The 24,761-nt window shown below is 41.7% G+C and overlaps 1 protein-coding gene across 1 annotated transcript; it reads left to right on the top strand.

Moving 5' to 3' along the window:
* The first annotated feature begins 467 nt into the window (after positions 1 to 467).
* Positions 468 to 23,630, top strand: LOC121574100 (beta-glucuronidase). The gene is made up of 12 exons (XM_041886700.1): positions 468 to 757; positions 3,004 to 3,189; positions 3,403 to 3,584; positions 4,133 to 4,275; positions 4,510 to 4,697; positions 6,327 to 6,479; positions 6,784 to 6,962; positions 7,318 to 7,464; positions 20,335 to 20,419; positions 20,991 to 21,167; positions 21,519 to 21,654; positions 22,894 to 23,630. Exons 1-12 carry the CDS (start codon positions 545 to 547, stop codon positions 23,055 to 23,057), a joined length of 1,953 nt encoding a protein of 650 aa, XP_041742634.1. The 5' UTR covers positions 468 to 544; the 3' UTR covers positions 23,058 to 23,630.
* Positions 23,631 to 24,761: the final 1,131 nt, after the last annotated feature.

Consider the following 24,761-nt stretch of genomic DNA (forward strand, 5'->3'; position numbering starts at 1 on the left):
AGCAATGCTAATGTTAGCTAGCTAAAATACAGTGGTCCTCTCAATCTTAGTTAGCTGGCTAAAGTTAGACTGCATCTAAAGTCAATCTGGTGACATCACAATCATAAAAAAATGTTTTCCTACTAATTATCTGCCTTCTTTTTAAATGTTAACATGTTTCCAAGCCAAATCCTAGTTGTATTGAGGTAGGCTAAAGTCAGCCAGCTAGCTAGCTAGCTAACATTAGCTATGCTAGCGATGAAAGTGATATGAGGAGCATCAGTCGTCGCCTGTGTGAGGCTCCGCCTAGTGGCCAGAGCTAAGCATAGCATTATTGTTGATGCATAGGAATGTTACAAAAACATTTTTCTTCTTCACAAATATTTGTGCATTAATGCTTAGAAAAATATAATGGTAAAGAAATAGTTTGAGAATGTTTGCATGTTTTGGGAACATTTGAATCAATCAAAGACTATAATCACGTGACTTATGGCTGGTCGCGTGACGGTCTCTTCCGCAAGCATAAAGCTGTTTGTTGTTAGCAAATGTGGGAACTCCAAAAAAAATGGAGGGGTTTAGACGGCTAGTAAACTATTTTTTATCGCTATCTGCAGTATGGAATGTCGGTCATTTCAAGGACAGTGGAATGCTCTTTCCTCGAGAGTCGTCGTCGCGAGAGATCAAAGAGCTGAATGGGCTATGGAACTTCAGAGCCGACCTCTCGCGCAACAGGAACTTGGGCTTTGAACAAGCATGGTACAAAAGTCGCCTTGCAGAGGTATGTAAACATCCAATTATGTAACATGGATATTGTCATTAATCGTACCCAAAAGCATGTGGTCTACGGGTCCTACTTGTACAGAATAGTTATGTTCTGCTATAAATTCCCTTCAATGAGTGGTCTGTTTGGGAAACTTGAAATTCTAAATGAACGGTCATCCATCTCGGAATGCTAGAGCTCCGACTTTCGGACGTGAATGTCACGATTTGACCTCTTATTATTCCGAGTGCCCAGTTGTTTTGAACGCGGCAATAACATGCGCAGTTTGAGTTACTCCAGAAAGTGACGTTGCTGGCTAGCTCAGGGCTGCTGCCTCTAATTGAGTAACACAAGTTGAAGGGTGACCGGGGTACTGCAGGCTGCCATTAGCACCTAAATTCTCATTCTGATTTTTAGCAACAATTGGTACCATTAGCAACGGTCAACCCGCTCCACTACAGCCCCGTCGATGTGAATGGGTGCGTTTGGCCCTCCTTTTCCTGTAGTCCACGATCAGTTCCTTTGTCATGCTCACATTATTGGAGAGGTTGTTGTCCTGGCACCACACTGCCAGGTCTCTGACCTCCTCCCTATAGGCTGTCTCATCATTGTCGGTGATCAGGCCTACCACTGTTGGGTCATCAGCAAACTTAATGATGGTGTTGGAGTCATGCTTGGCCACGCAGTCATTGGTGAAAAGGGAGTACAGGAGGGGACTAAGCACGCACCCCTGAGGGGCCCCTGTGTTGAGGATCAGCGTGGCAGATGTGGTGTTGCCTACCCTTACCACCTGGGGGGGGCGTCAGGAAGTCCAGGATCCAGTTGCAGAGGGAGGTGTTTAGTCCCAGGGTCCTTAGCTTAGTGAGGCGCTTTGTAGGCACTATGGTGTTGAACGCTGAGCTGTAGTCAATGAACAGCATTCTCACATAGGAGTTCCTTTTGTCAAGGTGGGAAAGGGCAGTGTGGAGTGCGATTGAGATTCCGTCATCTGTGGATCTGTAGGGGCGGTTTGCGAATTGGAGTGGGTCTAGGGTTTCTGGGATGATAGTGTTGATGTGAGCCATGACCAGCCTTTCAAAGCACATGGCTACAGACGTGAGTCATTATCCACCAGGGGTGGTAGTCATTTAGGCAGGTTACCTTCGCTTTCTTGGGCACAGGGACTATGGTGGTCTGCTTGAAACATTTGCATAAATGCACCGGGCCTATTTGCATTTATGAATATATTAACATAAAGGGGTGGAACAGGGCTGCAACCACCAAACACTTACTGTCTAGGCCTACCTGCAATCACCTGCACTATCTTGTCACGTTCTGTTGCATATTTCATCAAGTGTGTGTCAATAGCAGTATACCTTCAGATAGAATATCTACACGCTTGGCTTTAGATTACACCTATTTAAGCATACTTTACATTATTTGTGATATCAGACATAATATCACTATAATCTGAATGTTCATTTTTGGAAGTTGCCTTCATTTCAGCGCATCTAATTTGTAAACATTTCAACTGTATTAAATTATTACTTTTTTAATTCCACAAAAAATGTACACCCATCTTCTTGTGATGCAAGTGTCAAGACATTGCATTAAATCACCGATGGATCTTTAATTAGCGTTCTCTTAGATTCAACAGAGAGCCAAAGTATTCCATTGAGCCCATTTCAGCCATTACAGGGGTAGGTTTGACAGGTCTTTACAAAAATGTCCACAGTCGTAATGTTAAAACGAGAAAGAATGACAGGCACCAGCAAGAGTATGAAAGAGTCGCAGGAGTAAAATGGAAGCAATCAATCCAGAGAGATTTAAGTGACAAGTGAATTTTGCACCCCTCAAACACAGGAAATAGAAGGCTGAAAAAGACAGATCCTCAGGTGGGTGGGGCATGCATGTTGCTAGTACCATGATTGTCGTCCCCAAAAATTATTTACACGAAGATTGACCATAAATATAACAATTTTTCCATCCACTATAATGGGGATCCTGTTTTCCGCTAACAATTCCTGTAGTTTCGCGGTCTGCCTTCCGTGGCTTCAATGAGAGGGGGCAGTTGTTCACCCCTGAAATTGCTTCCGAAAATGGCTACTATGGAATAATTCACATATCGCCGCTTAATTTATAGCTAGTGTTTTAGCCAATGCTTTGTGTAAACTGTCAAAAATTCAGCAACATGATTGTAAAGAGGGCCTGTGTCAAATAGTTTGTTCTCAATTCCTCCCTCTTCACTTTTTCCTCTCGCTCTTTACCTGTATCTGTTTATGTAGAGTGGTCCAGTGATTGACATGCCAGTGCCCGCCAGCTACAATGACATCACCCAGGACCCACGGCTGAGGGATTTCATTGGCTGGGTGTGGTACGAGAGAGAAGTGTTGGTACCCTCAGGATGGGTGTCTGATGTGGGAACAAGAGTTGTGCTGAGAGTTGGGAGTGCACACTACTACTCAGTGGTCGTGAGTATCTCACAAATCTTCTACCACTTTTTTTTCAGCTGAAGTTGCCATTCTGTTTTGCTCATGTGATAGCTGTAACTCCACAACCTCTTCTCACATGAGTTCATCTGCAATGTACATGCACATCCCTCATTGAAAAAGGTATGATGTTGTGTAAAGACTGTCACTCTTGCTACATAGGAATAAGTCTTCTCTCTTTTCCTTCCCTGCCAGTGGGTGAATGGGGTCAAAGTGATGGAGCACGAGGGCGGCCATCTTCCCTTTGAGGCTGAGATAGTTGAGGTCCTCCGTAACAACCCAGGTGGGGCCTGCAGGATCACCATAGCTGTCAACAACACCCTGACTCTCCAAACCTTGCCCCCAGGGACCATCCAACATATAGACGACCCCACCAGGTGATGTGATGAAGAGATTTTACTTCCTTTCAATGGGAGATATATTCAAATGTTTTTAGCATTATCTTAGCGTTTCCCAAACTCGGTCCTGGGGACCCCAAGGGGTGCACATTTAGTTTTTTGCCCTAGCACTACATAGCTGAATCAAATAATCTCAAGTTTGATGATGAGTTGATTATTTGTATCAGCTGTGTAATGCTAGGTCAACAAACAAAATGCCCATCCACATTGTTCTGCCCAAAAGCCACACCCTCTAGCTTTTCCCCCCACAATCAATGCATGTAGAGATTGATAGAGCAGCGGAATTAAATTCAGGATGAGTCGTCAGGCTAGTCCCCAGGACCGAGCCTGGGAAACGTTGCGTTATAATTTTTAAGTTGGGACTAATCTCACATTGCCAGACACACATTTTAAGATTTTCTACAGACCAAACCTAAAATGACAGGTCGAGGCTAACTAGCTTTTGATTCCTTTTCTGATAGGAAATCATGTTTTGGATTACAAGTCGAGGAAAATCTGTGTTGTGTGTCTCTATATATTGTCTACAGGTATCCTGCTGACTATGTTGTGCAAAACACCAACTTTGACTTCTTCAACTATGCTGGTTTGCACCGTCCTGTAGTGTTGTACACCACTCCTAAGGCATATGTGGATGACATCACAGTGGTGACAGCCTTTGCTGACAACATTGGTGAGTGCAAAAGAAAACAACGGATTTTCTCATTTACTTGATCAAGTAATTATTTTGGTCTGTTCATCCATACCCTTCTCACTCTATCCTGCCGACCAAAACCATACTGTACTGACTCGGATATTTCCTTTTCACATTGTCCTTTTCTGCGCGATTCCATCAACTATGGAATAGTGTGAAAATGGCACTAGTGTACTAAGGTGTTGGTCTCTTCTGCTCTGTTATGTGTTCTAGGTCTGCTCTCCTACCAGGTGTCGGTGCTGGGCAGTCCCAACCCCACGGTGACGGTGACTCTCTCGGACAAAGATGGCCGTTGTGTGGCCTCTTCCACTGGACCCTCTGGGGTCCTCAAAGTGACGGACGTCAACCTGTGGTGGCCGTATCTAATGCATGAGAATCCAGGTTATCTGTATTCTATGGGGGTAAGTTGGGCTTCATTCATAGTTGCATTTAATTAGAGGGTCCACTGTTCCTTTATAGTCTGTTTTGTCAAACCTTTTATCAATGCAAACTACATTAAATTATTATACACAGAAAAAAAAGCATTTGCACATGTTAATAAAATACTACCCGTTTTTACTCATGTATCACCCTATCCATGTGATGACTGAGTCACAGCTCACATGAACATAGCCTCAGTTTAACAACTCATCACACCACCCACACATCCACTTCCTGTGTTTTTGTAGCAATGGAGTTCATACTGTAAAAAGCCTTTTGTAACCTTTTCAGAAAGATAGAAATGTATTTTGTACAGCAGATATGATTATCTGGCTGTCATTGTAAATAATTTGTTCTTAATTGACCTGATTGGTTAAATAAATGTAAAATAAATCTGACCCATAGAATTTTGAATTGTGTAAGCTCTTTTCATTACATTTCTATTTGCAACGTCCTGAATCTGAATGTTTCACCTAATTAATTACAGTGCATTCGAAAAGTATTCAGACCCCTTGAGTTTTTCCACATTTTGTTACATTATAGCCTTATTCTAAAATGGATTAAATTGTTTTTTTTCCCCTCATCAATCTACACACAATACCCTATAATGACAAAGGGAAAATACGTTTTCAGAAATGTTTGCACATTTATTACAAAATAATATACAAATATCTTATTTACATAGGTACTCAGTACTTCGTAGAAGCACCTTTTGGCAGTGATTACACCCTAGAGTCTTCTTGGGTATGACGCTACAAGCTTGCCACACCTGTAATTGGGGGGTTTCTCCCATTCTTCTCTGCAGATCCTCTCGAGCTCTGTCTGGTTGGATGGGGAGCGTTGCTGCACAGCTATTTTCAGGTCTCTCCAGAGATGTTAGATCGGGTTCAAGTCTGGGCTCTGGCTGGGCCACTCAAGGACATTCAGAGACTTGTCCCGAAGCCCCTCCTGCATTGTCTTGGCTGTGTGCTTAGGGTCATTGTCCTGTTGGAAAGGGAACCTTCGCCCCAGTCTGAGGTCCTGAGTGCTCTGGAGCAGGTTTTCGTCAAGGATCTCGCTGTACTTTGCTCCGTTCATCTTTCCCTCGATCCTGACTAGTCTCCCAGTCCCTGAAAAATATCACCACTGCATGATTCTGCCACCACCATGCTTCACAGTAGGGATGGTGCCAGGTTTCCTCCAGATGTGACGCTTGGCATTCAGGCCAAAGAGTTCAATCTTGGTTTCATCAGACCAGATAATATTTTCTCATGGTCAGAGTCCTTTAGGTAGCTTTTGGCAAACTCCAAGCGGGCTGTCATGTGCCTTTTTTACTGAGTGGGTTCTGTCTGGCCAATCTACCATAAAGGCCTGATTGGTAGAGTGCTGCAGAGATCGTTGTCCTTCTAGAAGGTTCTCCCTCTACACAGAGGAACTCTGGAACTCGGTCAGAGTTTATTTTTAATAAATGTGCAAAAATGTCGGTTTTTGCTTATTGTGTGTAGATTGAGAAAAAAAAACAATTTAATCCATTTTAGAATAAGGCTGTAATGTCACAAAATATGGAAAAGGTCAAAGTGTCTGAATACTTTCCAAAAGTACTGTACATCCCTCATCTCCTTTGTTTCCAGGTTCATATGACAGCAGGTGGCGAGGGTTCTGTCTATGAGGATGTGTATGCTCTGCCTGTGGGCATCCGCACTGTGCAGGTCACCAACACACAATTCCTCATCAACCACAAACCCTTCTATTTCCATGGAGTCAACAAACATGAGGATGCTGATGTGAGTACTGAGTAGTCCCATTAGAGGGCAGCAAAACTCTGAACCAGATAAGTGGGCAGTGTCTGTCAGTTTTGTATTGTGTATGCAACTGACTTCCAGCAGGTGTTCAGTCATATTTGCCAAGGAATTTAAGCAATAAAGAAGGTTGAAGCGGCATATAAGTTCTTATCATCTGATCAGTTTCTGTGTTTAGAATAAACAATTTTGGGTAGTTATCCAGTTTCATGCGAATGGGACGATCTGTAAGTCAATAGAAATTGGTCTGTGTCAACTGTCTGTTCTCATTGCTTGCTGTGTGTGTCAGATCCGAGGTAAAGGCCTGGACTGGCCCCTGATCGTGAAGGATTTCAACCTGTTGAAGTGGCTTGGGGCCAACTCGTTCAGGACCAGCCACTACCCCTACGCTGAGGAGATATTGCAGATGGCAGACCGCCATGGCATCGTGGTCATTGACGAGTGTCCTGGGGTGGGCATCAAAGACATGTAAGTCATCGCCATAGTGACAGTTGCAGTTTCTGTGACCTTTCTGAAGGGTCAGTTAAAGGTTAAACGGTCACCAGGTGTCTGCAACGTTTGAAGAGAACCTCAAGGTGTTCTTTCGCACAATGAGTGTGCCAGTCATTTTTTTAAGAAACACTTTTATTTAAGCCTGTCCTTTTTTGCTTGCATGTCTAAACCATTAACTACTCAGTTTTTAATGGACTGTTATTAGCAAGTTTATATACAGCATTAAACTTTTTAAAATATGATCAATGCTCAGCCATTACATAATTAATCAAGTCAGGTCTTCTGTGTCTCTGGGACTTCCACTAACCCTATCATGTCTCTTGTCCCCAAGCCGTAGTTTCGGGAACGCCTCCCTGTCGCATCACCTGGCGGTCATGGACGAACTGGTGAGGAGGGACAAGAACCACGCCTCCGTGGTCATGTGGTCTGTAGCCAATGAGCCGGCCGCTGAGATGCCCCCTGCTGAATACTATTTCAAGTAAGAGAATGTTAGCATTAATTCACATTCCATAAATGTGCGTCCTTGTTCCTTAAAATGCACATTCACATCATGGTAGAGTGACGTTCTAGTGAACAAAGACTGTTAGTTACACTGAAACGTAAACTACTTCTTAGTTCTCACATTTCCAAATGAGGTAGCCCTTTACACTCACAGCCCAGCCCGTTTACAGTATGAAAATGGCATATTTGGTCAATAATAAGGACCTAAATTGGAACGCGGTGGCTGTACAGTAACATATTATACATGTCAGCTTTACAGCACTGTATGGGATTCAACTAACAGACATTTTAAATGTGAGCATCACGCACAACCAGAAAAGATGCCCCATCCCTCCCGTTAATTGGGCTAATTTTGCAAAAAACATTGTCTGAGTCAGGAGAATGCTGTAACTCAAGAAGACTCTGTGTTCTGAAAGATGAGACGTTGAGGATTATAATAAACACCTCTTTGATGTCATACAAGCGAACCACACAAATGTGCACTTCACATTCCCATATTATGAAACTCATGTCCTTTACAGTATCAACGTTTTATAATGGCTGTGTTTGATGTACAGTCACAAGGATGACATGGCATCATACCCTGGGTTGTTCTGAACAGAATGTCACGAGTCCCTAGCAACAGATTTGGCCCCGCCCACAAAGGGTATAAAAAAAAAGGAATCTCTCGTTGAAATACATTTATTTTAGTGCTGCGCTAAATGACTTCAATATAATATTTTCAAATAACCATATGTTCTATCTATAACAGAATTTATGCCCGATCTGTGATGCGTTTAGCCAGCAACTCTAATTTTAAGTTACGAAGCCGAGGTGGTAAAATGCTAATTCATTGGAAATAACTGCATTCACACGGGTGTCCCGTGCCACTGTAAAAACAGACAAGTTTCCTGGGTACGTATCTAGTGTGAGTGAGAACATAATGATGGGAATTTAATCTCTTTTTACTGGTTCTTCTCGACTTGTTCAGTAAAAATAAAGAATCTTTCGACTCATTTCGTTCGAGTCAGTAATGCCCAAAGCACGCAGGACCCCCCCTACCGGCGAACGATGAACTGAAAACTCTAAAAAGTCAGGATTCTACAAGCCTCTCGTTCACTTGTCGTTCACCATAAGGGGCTTATTGGAGCTGTCATTTGTGACTGAGACTTGTATAAGTTTGCTTTAAACAATGTACATTTGTTGATTTTGCTAAGCATACAAATACTATTGTATTTTTATTTTGTAATTTTTTTTTAGGGGGTAGATCAGCTTTAATATTGCAGATAGCTTGTAACTTCCATCAATGTAATTGTCTGCATCACTTCCAATCCCCCATGTTTTTTTCTCTCGCATATATGTACAGTGGGGAGAACAAGTATTTGATACACTGCCGATTTAGCAGGTTTTCCTACTTACAAAGCATGTAGAGGTCTGTAATTTTTATCATAGGTACACTTCAACTGTGAGAGACGGAATCTAAAACAAAAATCCAGAAAATCACATTGTATGATTTTTAAGTAATTAATTTGCATTTTATTGCATGACATAAGTATTTGATCACCTACCAACCAGTAAGAATTCCGGCTCTCACAGACCAGTTAGTTTTTCTTTAAGAAGCCCTCCTGTTCTCCACTCATTACCTGTATTAACTGCACCTGTTTGAACTCGTTACCTGTATAAAAGACATCTGTCCACACACTCAATCAAACAGACTCCAACCTCTCCACAATGGCCAAGACCAGAGAGCTGTGTAAGTACATCAGGGATAAAATTGTAGACCTGCACAAGGCTGGGATGGGCTACAGGACAATAGGCAAGCAGCTTGGTGAGAAGGCAACAACTGTTGGCGCAATTATTAGAAAATGGAAGAATTTCAAGATGACGGTCAATCACTCTCGGTCTGGGGCTCCATGCAAGATCTCACCTTGTGGGGCATCAATGATCATGAGGAAGGTGAGGAATCAGCCCAGAACTACACGGCAGGACCTGGTCAATGACCTGAAGAGAGCTGGGACCACAGTCTCAAAGAAAGCCATTAGTAACACACTACGCCGTCATGGATTAAAATCCTGCAACGCACGCAAGGTCCCCCTGCTCAAGCCAGCGCAGGTCCAGGCCCATCTGAAGTTTGCCAATGACCATCTGGATGATCCAGAGGAGGAATGGGAGAAGGTCATGTGGTCTGATGAGACAAAAATATAGCTTTTTGGTCTAAACTCCACTCGCCGTGTTTGGAGGAAGAAGAAGGATGAGTATAACCCCAAGAACACCATCCCAACCGTGAAGCATGGAGGTGGAAACATCATTCTTTGGGGATGCTTTTCTGCAAAGGGGACAGGACGACTGCACCGTATTGAGGGGAGGATGGATGGGGCCATGTATCGCGAGATCTTGGCCAACAACCTCCTTCCCTCAGTAAGAACATTGAAGATGGGTCGTGGCTGGGTCTTCCAGCATGACAACGACCCGAAACACACAGCCAGGGCAACTAAAGAGTGGCTCCGTAAGAAGCATCTCAAGGTCCTGGAGTGGCCTAGCCAGTCTCCAGACCTGAACCCAATAGAAAATCTTTGGAGGGAGCTGAAAGTCTTTATTGCCCAGCGACAGCCCCGAAACCTGAAGGGTCTGTATGGAGGAGTGGGCCAAAATCCCTGCTGCAGTGTGTGCAAACCTGGTCAAGACCTATAGGAAACGTATGATCTCTGTAATTGCAAACAAAAGTTTCTGTACCAAATATTAAGTTCTGCTTTTCTGATGTATCAAATACTTATGTCATGCAATAAAATGCAAATTAATTACTTTAAAATCATACAATGTGATTTTCTGGATTTTTGTTTTAGATTCCGTCTCACAGTTTAAGTGTACCTATGATAAACATTACAGACCTCTACATGCTTTGTAAGTAGGAAAACCTGCAAAATCGGCAGTGTATCAAATACTTGTTCTCCCCACTGTGTGTATATATATATATATATATATATATATATATATATATATATATATATATATATATATAATATGACTACATACAGTGGGGAAAAAACGTATTTAGTCAGCCACCAATTGTGCAAGTTCTCCCACTTAAAAAGATGAGAGGCCTGTAATTTTCATCATAGGTACACGTCAACTATGACAGACAAAATGAGGGAAAAAAATCCAGAAAATCACATTGTAGGATTTTTTATGAATTTATTTGCAAATTATGGTGGAGAATAAGTATTTGGTCATCTACAAACAAGCAAGATTTCTGGCTCTCACAGACCTGTAACTTCTTCTTTAAGAGGCTCCTCTGTCCTCCACTCGTTACCTGTATTAATGGCACCTGTTTGAACTTGTTATCAGTATAAAAGACACCTGTCCACAACCTCAAACAGTCACACTCCAAACTCCACTATGGCCAAGACCAAAGAGCTGTCAAAGGACACCAGAAACAAAATTGTAGACCTACACCAGGCTGGGAAGACTGAATCTGCAATAGGTAAACAGCTTGGTTTGAAGAAATCAACCGTGGGAGCAATTATTAGGAAATGGAAGACATACAAGACCACTGATAATCTCCCTCGATCTGGGGCTCCACGCAAGATCTCACCCCGTGGGGTCAAAATGATCACAAGAACGGTGAGCAAAAATCCCAGAACCACACCTAGTGAATGACCTGCAGAGAGCTGGGACCAAAGTAACAAAGCCTACCATCAGTAACACACTACGCCGCCAGGGACTCAAATCCTGCAGTGCCAGACGTGTCCCCCTGCTTAAGCCAGTACATGTCCAGGCCCGTCTGAAGTTTGCTAGAGTGCATTTGGATGATCCAGAAGAGGATTGGGAGAATGTCATATGGTCAGATGAAACCAAAATATAACTTTTTGGTAAAAACTCAACTCGTCGTGTTTGGAGGACAAAGAATGCTGAGTTGCATCCAAAGAACACCATACCTACTGTGAACCATACCTACTGTGAAGCATGGGGGTGGAAACATCATGCTTTGGGGCTGTTTTTCTGCAAAGGGACCAGGACGACTGATCCGCGTAAAGGAAAGAATGAATGGGGCCATGTATCGTGAGATTTTGAGTGAAAACCTCCTTCCATCAGCAAGGGCATTGACGATTAAACGTGGCTGGGTCTTTCAGCATGACAATGATCCCAAACACACCGCCCAGGCAACGAAGGAGTGGCTTCGTAAGAAGCATTTCAAGGTCCTGGAGTGGCCTAGCCAGTCTCCAGATCTCAACCCCATAGAAAATCTTTGGAGGGAGTTGAAAGTCCGTGTTGCCCAGCGACAGCCCCAAAACATCACTGCTCTAGAGGAGATCTGCATGGCGGAATGGGCCAAAATACCAGCAACAGTGTGTGACAACCTTGTGAAGACTTACAGAAAACTTTTGACCTGTGTCATTGCCAACAAAGGGTATATAACAAAGTATTGAGAAACTTTTGTTATTGACCAAATACTTATTTTCCACCATAATTTGCAAATAAATTCATAAAAAAATCCTACAATGTGATTTTCAGGATTTTTTTTTTTCTCATTTTGTCTGTCATAGTTGACGTGTACCTATGATGAAAATTACAGGCCTCTCATCTTTTTAAGTGGGAGAACTTGCACAATTGGTGGCTGACTAAATACTTTTTTTTCCCCACTGTACGTACAGTGGGGAAAAAAAGTATTTAGTCAGCCACCAATTGTGCAAGTTCTCCCACTTAAAAAGATGAGAGAGGCCTGTAATTTTCATCATAGGTACACGTCAACTATGACAGACAAATTGAGAAAAAATCCAGAAAATCACATTGAAGGATTTTAATGAATTTATTTGCAAATTATGGTGGAAAATAAGTATTTGGTCACCTACAAACAAGCAAGATTTCTGGCTCTCACAGACCTGTAACTTCTTCTTTAAGAGGCTCCTCTGTCCTCCACTTGTTACCTGTATTAATGGCACCTGTTTGAACTTGTTATCAGTATAAAAGACACCTGTCCACAACCTCAAACAGTCACACTCCAAACTCCACTATGGCGAAGACCAAAGAGCTGTCAAAGGACACCAGAAACAAAATTGTAGACCTGCACCAGGCTGGGAAGACTGAATCTGCAATAGGTAAGCAGCTTGGTTTGAAGAAATCAACTGTGGGAGCAATTATTAGGAAATGGAAGACATACAAGACCACTGATAATCTCCCTCAATCTGGGGCTCCACGCAAGATCTCACCCCGTGGGGTCAAAATGATCACAAGAACGGTGAGCAAAAATCCCAGAACCACACGGGGGGACCTAGTGAATGACCTGCAGAGAGCTGGGACCAAAGTAACAAAGCCTACCATCAGTAACACACTACGCCGCCAGGGACTCAAATCCTGCAGTGCAAGACGTGTCCCCCTGCTTAAGCCAGTACATGTCCAGGCCCGTCTGAAGTTTGCTAGAGTGCATTTGGATGATCCAGAAGAGGATTGGGAGAATGTCATATGAAACCAAAATATAACTTTTTGGTAAAAACTCAACTCGTCGTGTTTGGAGGACAAAGAATGCTGAGTTGCATCCAAAGAACACCATACCTACTGTGAAGCATGGGGGTGGAAACATCATGCTTTGGGGCTGTTTTTCTGCAAAGGGACCAGGACGACTGATCCGTGTAAAGGAAAGAATGAATGGGGCCATGTATCGTGAGATTTTGAGTGAAAACCTCCTTCCGTCAGCAAGGGCATTGAAGATGAAACGTGGCTGGGTCTTTCAGCATGACAATGATCCCAAACACACCGCCCGGGCAACGAAGGAGTGGCTCGTACGAAGCATTTCAATGTCCTGGAGTGGCCTAGCCAGTCTCCAGATCTCAACCCCATAGAAAATCTTGGAGGGAGTTGAAAGTCTGTGTTGCCCAGTGACAGCCCCAAAACATCACTGCTCTAGAGGAGATCTGCATGGAGGAATGGGCCAAAATACCAGCAACAGTGTGTGACAACCTTGTGAAGACTTACAGAAAACGTTTGACCTGTGTCATTGCCAACAAAGGGTATATAACAAAGTATTGAGAAACTTTTGTTATTGACCAAATACTTATTTTCCACCATAATTTGCAAATCAATTCATTAAAAATCCTACAATGTGATTTTCTGGATTTTTTTCCCTCATTTTGTCTATCCTAGTTGACTTGTACCTATGATGAAAATTACAGGCCTCTCTCATCTTTTTAAGTGGGAGAACTTGCACAATTGGTGGCTGACTAAATACTTTTTTTCCCCACTGTACATATCCTTTAAAAAAAAATATTTCCCTTTATTACTTTCCAACCCCACTACCCCTTCCCTAATTGGAGGAAACTAGTGAACAACAATGCTTAGTCCTCTACTTCCAGCTTATACATACTATGTTCTGGGATTCTTCAGATAGCATTGAGGAGTACACCACATCAGTCACTGGCTTCATCAATAAGTGCATCGATGACGTCGTCCCCACAGTGACCGTACGTACATACCAGAAGCCATGAATTACAGGCAACATCCGCACTGAGCTAAAGGGTAGAGCTGCCGCTTTCAAGGAGCGGGACTCTAACCCGGACGCTTATAAGAAATCCCGCTATGCCCTCCGACGAACCATCAAACAGGCAAAGAGTCAATACAGGACTAAGATTGAATCGTACTACACTGGCCCTGACGCTCGTCGGATGTGGCAGGGCTTGAAAACTATTACAGACTACAAAGGGAAGCACAGCCGCGAGCTGCCCAGTGACACAAGCCTACCAGTTGAGCTAAATCACTTCTATGTTAGCTTCGAGGCAAGCAACACTGAGGCATGCATGAGAGCATCAGCTGTTCCGGATGACTATGTGATCACGCTCTCCGTAGCCGATGTGAGTAAGACTTTTAAGCAGGTCAACATTCACAAGGCCGCAGGGCCAGACGGATTACCAGGACGTGTACTCCGAGCATGTGCTGACCAACTGGCAAGTGTCTTCACTGACATTTTCAACATGTCCCTGACTGAGTCTGTAATACCAACATGTTTAAAACAGACCACCATAGTCCCTGTGCCCAAGGACACTAGGATAACCTGCCTAAATGACTACCGACCCATAGCACTCACGTCTGTAGCCATGAAGTGCTTTGAAAGACTGATCATGGCTCACATCAACACCATTATCCCAGAAACCCTAGACCCACTCCAATTTGCATACCGACCCAACAGATCCACAGATGATGTAATCTTTATTGCACACCACACTGCCCTTTCCCACCTGGACAAGAGGACCACCTACGTGAGAATGCTATTCATTGACTACAGCTCAGCGTTCAACACCATAGTGCCCTCAAGCGGTACCGGAGCGCCAAGTCTAGGTCCAAAAGGCTTCTCAACAGCTTCTACCCCCAAGCCATAAGACTCCTGAACAGGTAATCATGGCTACCCAGACTATTTGCACTGCCCCCCCCACCCCATCCTGCTCTTTTACGCTGCTGCTACTGTTTATTATTTATGCATAGTCACTTTAACTCTACCCACATGTACAACACTTTTTATTTAACTTTTTTCTTTAAAGAAAACTGCATTGTTTGTTAAGGGCTTGTAAGTAAGCATTTCACTAATGTCTACACCTGTTGTATTTGGCGCATGTGGCAAATAAAATTTGATTTATATACATTTTTTGGACACAGTCAATTTTACAATAATTCTATTGTTTGTTTTTACTCCTGAACTTCCTCTACCATCAACCTCTCCGATCATTTTCATGATGTCCATCCGGTTTGCTTCTATATGCCATGTCTTTCTAACTGTACTCTTTCACAAAAGCTCTCAACCTATATACTTATTATGGACACAGTATGCTTTACATTATTAGTTATCTTGTTGTTGTTAGTTCCATCCTTCAACTCCATTCAACACCACCCATCTATCGCTTAACACCATCCATATTGGATTTCTATTTGCCATATATTTTTCAACTGTACTGTGATGTTTTACAAAAGTTCTGAACCTTTCTATTCTCATTGTTTCTACAGATTGAAAACAAACATTTTTGCTAAAAGTATTATTATATTATTGATCAATTGACTATAACTTTTCAGATCACCCAGTAGTGCTATCTGCAGGTTTAGCTCCAGGTAAATATTGCAATCCTTTAGCTGGACCTGTGTCCAAAAACAAGCTACAAATAATTTAAATTAAACAATTCAAAGTTTTGAATCCGGCGTCGTTTTGCGTATCAGTTCATAAACACTATGCCATGGAATCTGTACGTCAAAAATCTCTTCCCAACTATTTTGCAATCTATATGGGACGGCTGTCAATCCTTTGGTCCTTAAATGAAACTGGTATACTTTTTATTTATCACTATTTTCTTTAACCAATTATGTTCTTTAATGCAGGGCCGACAGACAAGTTCCTTACTTTTTCCCCCTTCCACTTTCCTCTTCCATTTTTGCGGTAATGCTGCAATTTATTTGGTTGTAATTTTGGGTAGAGCAGACATTTCCATATGTTTTTGTTAGCTGCATGTGCGACAACTCCACCAGTCCTACCTATGATATCATTTACGGAGATTATACCTTTTTTTAAACATTTTGTCAAAACAAAAATGGTTTATCAATTAGTATATTTGAGTTTAACTACAATATTTGTTCTGTTGTTTCTGGAGGATTAAATTGAAATTGCAACCAACTTTCTATGGCTTGTTTTAGAAATAGTGATATTTGGGAGATTATTTCCTTTTCAAATAACTGAAAATGAGAGGTTGTAATCTGAATAAAGGGAAAAAGGCCATTCTTGAACATGGGGTGAGACAATTTTACTAATTTACTAGAGAACCAGTTCGGATTTAAGTAGAACTTTTGTATGACTGAAGCTTTTAGTGATAGGTCTAATGCTTTAATATTTAATCATTTCTGTCCTCCGAATTCATATTCATTATATAAATAGGCTCGTTTAAATTTTGTCTGGCTTGCTGTTCCAAATAAAATGGAATATGTTTTTTACTCATAATTTTAAGAAACTGTTTGCTAGGCGTAGGTAAGACTATAAGCAAATAGGTAAACTGGGATAATACTAAAGAGTTAATCAGGGTGATTTTTTTTCCACAAATTGACAGGGATTTACCTTTCCATTGTAGCAAGATCTTATCTATTTTTGCTAACTTTCTATTAAAATGTATTGGAGTGAGATCATTTGGGATATGTATTCCGAGTATATCCACATCACCATCAGACTGTTTTATTGGTAAACTACATGGTAATCTAAAAACATTATTTTTTTGTGATCCAATACGTAATATAGTACATTTATCATAATTTGGTTGTAATCCAGAGGTTAGAAAATGTATCTAGATCCTCTGAGGCTGTGGAGGGATTCAAGTTGTGGATTTAAAAGAACATGAATCATCAGCGTACAATGACACCTTTTGTTTTTAAGCCCTGGATTTCTAATCCCTTGATATTATTGTTGGATCTGATTTTAATAGCTAACATCTCGATGGCCGTAATAAATAGTTATGCCGATAGTGGACAACCTTGTTTCACTCATCTTGACAGTTTAAAACTTTCTGAGAAATAGCCATTATTTACTATTTTATACCTAGGGTTACTATACATGATTTTAACCCTTTTTATAAGAGATTCTCCAAAATATTAAATGCTCAAGGCATTTATATGTATGTGTGTGTGTGTGTGTGTGTGTGTGTGTGTGTGTGATATATACAGTGGGGAGAACAAGTATTTGATACACTGCCGATTTTGTAGGTTTTCCTACTTACAAAGCATGTAGAGGTCTGTAATTTTTATCATAGGTACACTTCAACTGTGAGAGACGGAATCTAAAACAAAAATCCAGAAAATCACATTTGTATGATTTTTAAGTAATTAATTTGCATTTTATTGCATGACATAAGTATTTGATCACCTACCAACCAGTAAGAATTCCAGCTCTCACAGACCTGTTAGTTTTTCTTTAAGAAGCCCTCCTGTTCTCCACTCATTACCTGTATTAACTGCACCTGTTTGAACTCGTTACCTGTATAAAAGACACCTGTCCACACACTCAATCAAACAGACTCCAACCTCTCCACAATGGCCAAGACCAGAGAGCTGTGTAAGGACATCAGGCATACAATTGTAGACCTGCACAAGGCTGGGATGGGCTACAGGACAATAGGCAAGCAGCTTGGTGAGAAGGCAACAACTGTTGGCGCAATTATTAGAAAATGGAAGAAGTTCAAGATGACGGTCAATCACCCTCGTATGGGGCTCCATGCAAGATCTCACCTCGTGGGGCATCAATGATCATGAGGAAGGTGAGGGATCAGCCCAGAACTACACGGCAGGACCTGGTCAATGACCTGAAGAGAGCTGGGACCACAGTCTCAAAGAACCATTAGTAACACACTACGCCGTCATGGATTAAAATCCTGCAGCGCACGCAAGGTCCCCCTGCTCAAGCCAGCGCATGTCCAGGCCCGTCTGAAGTTTGCCAATGACCATCTGGATGATCCAGAGGAGGAATGGGAGAAGGTCATGTGGTCTGATGAGACAAAAATATAGCTTTTTGGTCTAAACTCCACTTGCCGTGTTTGGAGGAAGAAGAAGGATGAGTACAACCCCAAGAACACCATCCCAACTGTGAAGCATGAAGGTGGAAACATCATTCTTTGGGGATGCTTTTCTGCAATACTGCACCGTATTGAGGGGAGGATGGATGGGGCTTTCAAGCAAGCTAGCTAACTATTTTCGAATTAGGCATTTCTTTCATAACCCATCTAGCTAAGGTTGCAAGTTAGCTTTATCTAGCCTACATTATACTTTTTGCCACCTTGGTTGAGCTGTAATGCTAGTAAGCTATGCAGTACCAACCTGCCTAGCTGCCCATCCAAACAGCTAGCTAGCTAAATAGCTATTTCTAGTACAGAAAATACATTCTTCAAGTCAAAGTTGGATATTAGTAGTGCTGCGGTAAAGGATATATTAATACAGCCAGTTAAGATGGCATGATTTAAACCTAAAAATATAGCATGTTCATTTCAAGAAAAACATGTAAGTGGGTTTTCCAATGTTCTGACGTGTTCTCTACCCTGCGTGGTCGTTGCTAAACAATGGGCCTCACGTCATTGGTGACACAAACCTGTCTTCCTCTATTCTGAAGAAAATTTGCGGTGGAACACGCACCTGAATACACGCATGACTCTATTTTATGTGCACCAAAATTACTATCTTATTCTCTGAAGTGCCTTGTGAAAACAGTGTAAGGTTATATTTCATAACTTTGCTAGTCATATTGGCAATAGAATTTTAAATTATGCCCACCTAACCCAGATTGCGATTTATAATAGACTGTTTTTGGATTGCTTAAACAACAATAGTGATGGTGGGGATGCAGGGCTGTGTTCCGAACAAAGTGTGCTTAATCAGATCCTCAACGGCACAGCTAGGAGAGCTCATAAAAGCACCTAATAGTTGAAGACTCTTTTCTTGTATTAGAATTACTTAAACTATGCACACTTTGGAGAGTTGTGTGTGTGTGTGTGTGGCCACTTGGAGACACCAGTTAGACTTCTCACTCAAACCCTTGTGATATTTTTTGTCTTATGTTGCACCTACCCCAAATGTTCCTCATAATAATAATAATAATAATAATAATAATAATAATGTATTATTATTATTATTCTGAATGTATTAGAGTATTTTCATATTTCGTTATCGACAAATGCTGCAAAAAGTACAGAAAATTTAAAATGCACATAAAATCAACAGTGTAATGGTTGAATTCAGTCTTGTCAGGTGAACTGTTTCCTCACCTTTGGTCTAATACTTTACCCATAATCTCCAAAGTGTTCCAATTGCTAACATGGTTTTGCATATGCTTCTCATATTTCTCCTGTTAGAAACGTTTCAATTTGGTCCTATCCATATAGGCCAATTTCCCTGCGTGTAAAGGGTTAATGGTGAAGTCATAAGGGAAGAGAGAAGGCGCATAATGGTTATATTGTAGGCTATGTGTTCTTATTGGGGAGCACTACCTAGAATTACTGAATTCAGCTTTTAGAATGGAGGAGGGAACTAAGCAAGGCTTTGAAGGCTACAATTCCCCAAATATTTCAAGCAGCATTGGTATTTGCTTTACATCTGGAAAAACCAAGTAAACAAACAAAGTCGGTGGTGGGTGCATTATGCATGCTTGTTCATTAGATGGTAGAGAAGTTTATGGGTGAGTCTGAGCATGTCTTGGTAGAATGGCCTGTGGATTGCGTCAGAGTAGTACTTAACAGACTCCCGAGTGGCGCAGTGGTCTAAGGCACTGCATCACAGTGCTAGCTGTGCCACTAGAGATCCTGGTTCGAATCCAGGCTCTGTCGTAGCCGGCCGCGACCGGGAGACCCATGGGGCGGCGCACAATTGGCCCAGGGTAGGGGATGGGATGTAGCTCAGTTGGTAGAGCATGGCGTTTGCATCGCCAGGGTTGTGGGTTCGATTCCCACGGGGGGCCAGTATGATTAAAAATTTAAAAAATATTACAAAATAATGTATGCACTCACTAACTGTAAGTCGCTCTGGATAAGAGCGTCTGCTAAATGACTGAAATGTAAATGTTAACAGAGCATTAACCGGTGTAGCTCAACCACCTCAGGCCAGGGAGTGGCAGACAGACAGGCACACAGCATGAATTTCCTCATACAGTTCCTTGCCATTATAATACTTATTAACTATGTGTTGTGGTCATAGTCAACAAAGAGACTGTGAGTCGTTTTTATACTTGTTAAAATGATTTACTTCTTCCTGGTCCTTTCTCCTGCACTCATATCAGTCTCTCTTTACCCCTACCTCAACCCTCTGATCCCTTACCCCATCTTGGAACAGTAAACAATTGCTCTCTGTTTAATGTTTTTGTTTGTCTTTTCAGAACACTGATAGCTCATACCAAATCTCTGGACCCCACTCGACCTGTCACCTTTATCACAGACAGTAACTTTGCCAGGGACAAAGGGGTGAGACTTCACTGTTTCTCCGTTATGTTTATGAAGGATTCTTTCTTCACAGAACTATTCCTCGCATCCTCTCTCACTTCCTTCTCAAAACGCATTCGAGGAGGGAGAATTTTGGACCTTCTCCTCCAATGTGCTTTGAGAAGAGAGGATGCAAGAAATCGATGAAAGACTGCTTACCGAGGAGGTTTGACTCTGCAGCCACAGTAACTCTCTGCTGCTGATAAGTCTGTAAGATTAATTTTCTACTCAGACTTACCAGACAGTAGTTGATCAGTGGTGTCACATCAGTGGCTAAGCTAAGCACAGCAATTATGTCATTCAAATTCCATTCATTACAATGGGAATTCAATGAAAAAGTATTATGTAACACAGACACCAACATTGTATCTGTAGTTCTAGCCTTTAGGCCTATTTCTTCTTCTCACATTGAAACCTGATTATACCCAGGCTCCATCAACTATGACATTTTAAATGTCATACATTATTTGGAATTCAATGCCATTGAAAATGTATTGACCACTGTTTACCCTGTATTTCTGCTCTCCTCACATTGAACCCTGTCTCTCCCCAGGCTCCCTATGTGGATGTGATCTGTGTTAACAGTTATTTCTCCTGGTACCACGACCCAGGTCACCTGGAGGTCATCCCCTTCCAGCTCAACACCCAGTTTGAGAACTGGTACGGGAAGTACCAGAAACCTATTATCCAGAGTGAATATGGCGCCGACGTGGTTCCAGGGCTACACACAGTGAGTGTTCCAGAACTACTTTGTTGTTGTAGAACCTCTTCCTTATGTCCTCACATGACAGAAACAGACTTAAAAGGACGTAAGGTATAAGGAAAACATGTGTGTATTTGCTGAGATTTCATGGCCTCTGAGGCAAACAATGGTCTGGATACCAATTTTTTTAAATGTGCTTGAACAATTTGTCAATCACCTACCCAGGCTAGAACAGGTTGAAACCTATTAATTGAAAGCTGAGTGGTTGAGCTTGAATGATCAACCCACATCTCTCTTGTAAAATAGACTTTATCTCAATGAGAATTACCTGTAGAAATAAAGGTTAAATGAAAAGCCACATTTTTCTGTTCCCAACAGGATCCTCCCATGATGTTTACTGAGGAGTACCAGAAGATAGTCTTACAGAACTACCATGATGTGTTTGACCAGAAGAGGAAGGAGTATGTCATTGGAGAGTTAATCTGGAACTTTGCTGACTTCATGACAGCACAAAGTAAGGAGGAATCCATAAAAAGCAGAAGTACTGGAATTTATTGAAATTGTCAGACCAACCATTCTTGTTAAATAACATTTGAAGCTGGTTGTCATACCTTTGCTTGTTTAGTTTTGCGTATAGTGAACAGAAATTACTAGGTAAGGGAAAAAGGAGCAGTAGCACAAATGTTTAGTAATGTGATGGTGGAGTAATAGAATGTTGAAAGTAGGCCAGTGCTTGAAAAGCTGCTGGTATTTATGTGAAATGTATTTAAAGCTCCCAGTGTTGGGTAAGTTCAGAGTCAGCAGGAGTGGGCGTGGCACACCAGGAGGGTTCATTCTTACGCTTAGACAGGCCATTCCCACCATGTTGGCATTTATTGGGATGACTCATGTACTGGAGGCAGCTCTGCAGAGTGGTCACTAGCTGACACAGCCACAAAGTCATCAAATCTGATTTTAAACCTAACCCTAACTTTAAGGACACGGCTAACCCTAATGCCTAGCCCTAAACTTAAATGAAGACCAAAAAGCTCATTTTCTGTTTTCATGAATTTTTACTGTATAGCCAATTTTGACTTTGCAGCTGGCCCATCTAGCAGAAACCAATCAGTTATGCTTCCAGGGCAAGACTCATGACAATAAACATCAACCTGCCACTACCCCAGCGCCAAGTCAGACCAGCATTCCAGAACACCATGGTGACACTGCTGGTCTTAAACGTATTACCCACCCACTCCTCACTTTACATGCTGGTCTGGCCCCTATGTGTATACAGGGGAGTGTACATACAGTGAGGGGAAAAAAGTATTTGATCCCCTGCTGATTTTGTACGTTTGCCCACTGACAAAGACATGATCAGTCTATCATTTTAATGGTAGGTTTATTTGAACAGTGAGAGACAGAATAACAACAAAGAAATCCAGAAAAACGCATGTAAAAAATGTTATACATTGATTTGCATTTTAATGAGGGAAATAAGCAGGGGATCAAATACTTTTTTCCCTCACTGTAATGTACTGTTTGAAGCAAGACCTTATCAGATTGTCCTGTGTAGACAATCTGCAAGAGAAAGCAGAAGCTGTCTGGTCCTTTTCCACCTAATACAACAATAGTGTTGAAATTGATAGGGTTGAATTTGGCGAAAGTCATGTACAGATCTATAGGCTTTATCTATACTTTTAGACGGCTGAAACAAGCATACACATTTTGTTCAGGAAATTAACCTTTTCTACTTTCTATCTTCCTCTCTCTGCAGCGGTGACCCGTGTTGTGGGCAACAAGAAGGGCATCTTCAGTCGGCAGAGGCAGCCCAAAGCTGGCGCCTTCCTCCTGAGGGAGAGGTACTGGAGGCTGGCCAATGAGACGGGCCTGCTGCCCATCAGGGCTAGGTACCCCTGCTACCTGGCCACGTACCCCTGATACACCTGGATGGGGGGGACACAGCACCTGGGTCGTATTCATTAGCGCACAATCCCTCACATCGTAACGAAACATTTTAGCTATTGGACAAGTCCAGGTAGTCCTTCTGTTTGTCTGTTTTTGTTCCGTTTGGTGCCTAATGAACACAACCCTGTATGGGGGACAAACCCACTACTCAGACCACCTGCTCAGTGCCTTATGACAACTACAATACTAAGAAGACCACATCAGATTATTACCAGAACCAACCTCACTGGATCTTTTGGCTGAGTATTTGTCTTCCCCTGTTTTTAATTCAGGGATCAACCAATTTTATGCATGAACTTGAATCATGAGGCTGTTCCGTGTCCGTGTAAATGAATGGGAATGTGATGTATGAAAGATCATACATAATAATGTATGAAAGATCATGTATTTTTTCAACTCTTGTCTTTCATGTGTATTCTTCTTAGAATGCTTGCTGGCTCAATGTTAAGACTTCACCCCTTGCCTTTTTTCAGATTTTGTTGTGTTACAGCCTGAATTTAAAATGGATTAAATATAGTTTTTATGTCACTGGCCTACACACAATAACCCATAATGTCAAAGTGGAATTATGTCTTTTGACATTTTTACAAATTAATAACAAATGAAAAGCTGAAATGTCTTGAGTCAATAAGTATTCAACCCCTTTGTTATGGCATGCCTAAATAAGTTCAGGAGTAAAAATGTTCTTATCAAGTCACATAATAAGTTGCATGGACTCACTTTGTGTGCAATAATTGTTTAACATGAGGTAGTCTTTCAAAAATCATCTCTGTACCACACACATACAATTATCTGTAAGGTCCCTCAGTCAAGCAGTGAATTTCAAACTGATTCAACCACAAAGACCAGGGAGGTTTTCCAATGCCTCGCAAAGAAGGGCCCCTATGGTAATGGTAAAAAAGGAAAAGGCAGACATTGAATATCCCTTTTAGCATGGTGAAATTATTAATTACACTTTGGATGGTCTATCAATACACCAGTCACTACAAAGATACAGGCGTCCTTCCTAACTCTGTTGCCGGGGAGGAAGGAAACCGCTCAGAGATTTCACCATGAGGCCAATGGTGACTTTAAAACAGTTGTGATACTGTGATAGGAGAAAACTGAGGATCAACATTGTAATCACTCCACAATACTAACCTAATTGACAGAGTGAAAAGGAAGCCTGCACAGAATACAAAATATTACAAAACCCTGTATCCTGTTTGCAACAAGACCCTAAAGTAATACTGCAAAAAAAGGCAAAGCAATTAACTTTTGGTCCTGAATAGAAAGTGGTTTGTTTGGGACAAATCCAATGCAACATATTGAGTACACTCTCCATATTGTCAAGCAATAGTGGTGGCTGCATCGTGTTATGGGTATGCTTGTAATCGTTATGGACTGGGGAGTTTTTCAGGATAAAAAAGAAATGGAATGGAGCTAAGCACAGGCAACTCCAATACAACACATTACTGAGTACCACTCTTCATATTTTAAAGCACAGTGGTGGCTGCATCATGTTATGGGTATGCTTGTAATCGTTAAGGACTGGGGAGTTTTTCAGGATAAAAAATAAATGTATTGGAGTTAAGAGCAGGCAAGAGGAAAACCTGGTTCAGTCTGCTTTCCACCAGACACTGGGAAATGAATTCACCTTTCAGCAGGACAATAACCTTAAACAAAAACCCACATCTA

The sequence above is a fragment of the Coregonus clupeaformis genome, chromosome 9 (genome assembly GCF_020615455.1).
Source record: "Coregonus clupeaformis isolate EN_2021a chromosome 9, ASM2061545v1, whole genome shotgun sequence".
NCBI classification, from domain to species: Eukaryota; Metazoa; Chordata; class Actinopteri; order Salmoniformes; family Salmonidae; genus Coregonus; species Coregonus clupeaformis.